Genomic DNA, 1,789 nt, shown 5'->3' on the forward strand with positions numbered 1-1,789 from the left:
TTCATTTAGCTTATCAGTTACTTCTCTCCCTGCTTTAAAAGATACACAGGGTGCCCATAGTCTTTTTACAATTCGAAAAATTTATTACAAAGGCAATTGATAAGAAATCTTAATCAGTCTTGTTCTATTGTACTCAGTGGTTTTCAAAGCTTTTAATCACATTGCAATTTTGTGTTTCAGGCATCCTGCAGATTAAAGAAGCTTTTTTTTTTTTTTTTTTTTTTTTTTTAGCGAATCCCTAAGAAATGACTACTCTTCAAGGTAAGGCACAATGTGTATTATGGTTTATTGAGACAAAATCGGATACGCAGACTCACCGAAACTACAGAACAAAGTATGGAAGAGATCCATCATCACGTCCGTTAATTCGTGTATGGCACAAGAAATTTAAGGAGACAGGGACAGTGTTAGAAAGAGGAATGGGCGACCAAGAACATTTGAGGAAAACATTGATCGTGTAAGAGAGACCTTTTCTCGTTCTCTCACAAAGTCCACCCGTACTGCTGTTAGACAGTTAGAGCTGCCACGTTCAACAGTACACAAGGTCCTACACAAGAACCTGCGATTGCACGCTTACAAAGTGCAATTCCTACAGGCAATCGAACCAAATGATAAACCAAGACGAAAATTGTTTGCTGTTCACATGCTGCAGCTAATTTCTGAAGATGAAATATTCCTCAGACGAGTTTGTTTTAGTGATGAGGCAGCCTTCATGTTTCAGGGAACTGAAAAATGTGAGAATCTGGGGATCAGAACACCCTCACGTGACTAGAGAAATTCAGCGCGATAGTCCCAAAGCGAATGTCGGGTATGGAATTATGTGCAATCGAATTATTGGTTCATTTTTCTTCAATGAGAGATCAATTACTGAAAATGTCTACCTTGACCTTTTAACTGAATATGTGGCACCACAACTCCAGAACCTTCAACCGACCATCATTTTCCTGCAAAATGGTGTCCCCACCACATTGGGGACTGCATGTTCGGGAGTTCATCAATCAAACACTTCCAGACCGTTGGATTGGAAGGGATGGACCAATTCCGTGGCCATCAAGTTCACCAGACATCACACTACTGGATTTCTTTTTATGGGGCTATGTTAAAGATATCGTGTATCGAACAAAGATACAGGACTTTACTAAAGCAAAAAATAAACAGATGCGATTGCAACCATTGATGAGGCTATGCTGCAGCGAACATGGCAAGAAATCGATTATCGTTTTGATGTGCTTCGTGAGACTAATGGTACCCGTATAGAGGTGTATTAAATGAGGTAAAAAAACAAACTTTGAAAAGCACTGAGAACAATAGAACAAGTCTGATTATGATATCAATTGCCTTTTGTAATAAAATTTTTAAATTGTAAAAAGACTTTATGGACACCCTGTATATTATAAAATATATAACTTGTATATGTAAGAAATGAATAATACCATCACTGTTCCTGGATGATTTTCATCTGTTACTGATATATTTGTCCCTTTTTTTAACACCGTACGTTTGAGATACGATCTTAAGGCGAATACCACAATTTATTCGGCTATCAATGATTTAACTGCTTTAAGTATGATACACAGATTACTATTTTAAACAAGCACTACTTCTGTGTTACATATGTAATTATTTGATGGAAGAACGTATTCAGTAAATCCCTCACCCCATAACTGTTTTGCTGCAAGTGTCTTCTTCTATAGCCTCGGGTCGACCAAAGCCCTATGAGTGGATTTGGTAGGCAAAAACTGAAAGCCCGTTTGTATATATATATATATATATATATATATATATATAT

General features: G+C 37.1%; 1 protein-coding gene across 1 annotated transcript in view; it reads left to right on the forward strand.

Moving 5' to 3' along the window:
- Positions 1–1,747, forward strand: part of LOC106882645 (uncharacterized) — an 8,814-nt gene extending 7,067 nt beyond the window's left edge. The window contains exon 3 of the mRNA XM_052966360.1: positions 232–1,747. Within this exon, the coding sequence (XP_052822320.1) occupies positions 232–242 (11 nt within the window). The 3' untranslated portion in view covers positions 243–1,747. The remainder of the gene's footprint in view (positions 1–231) is intronic.
- Positions 1,748–1,789: the final 42 nt, after the last annotated feature.

Source organism: Octopus bimaculoides, chromosome 3, assembly GCF_001194135.2.
Source record: "Octopus bimaculoides isolate UCB-OBI-ISO-001 chromosome 3, ASM119413v2, whole genome shotgun sequence".
NCBI lineage: Eukaryota > Metazoa > Mollusca > Cephalopoda > Octopoda > Octopodidae > Octopus > Octopus bimaculoides.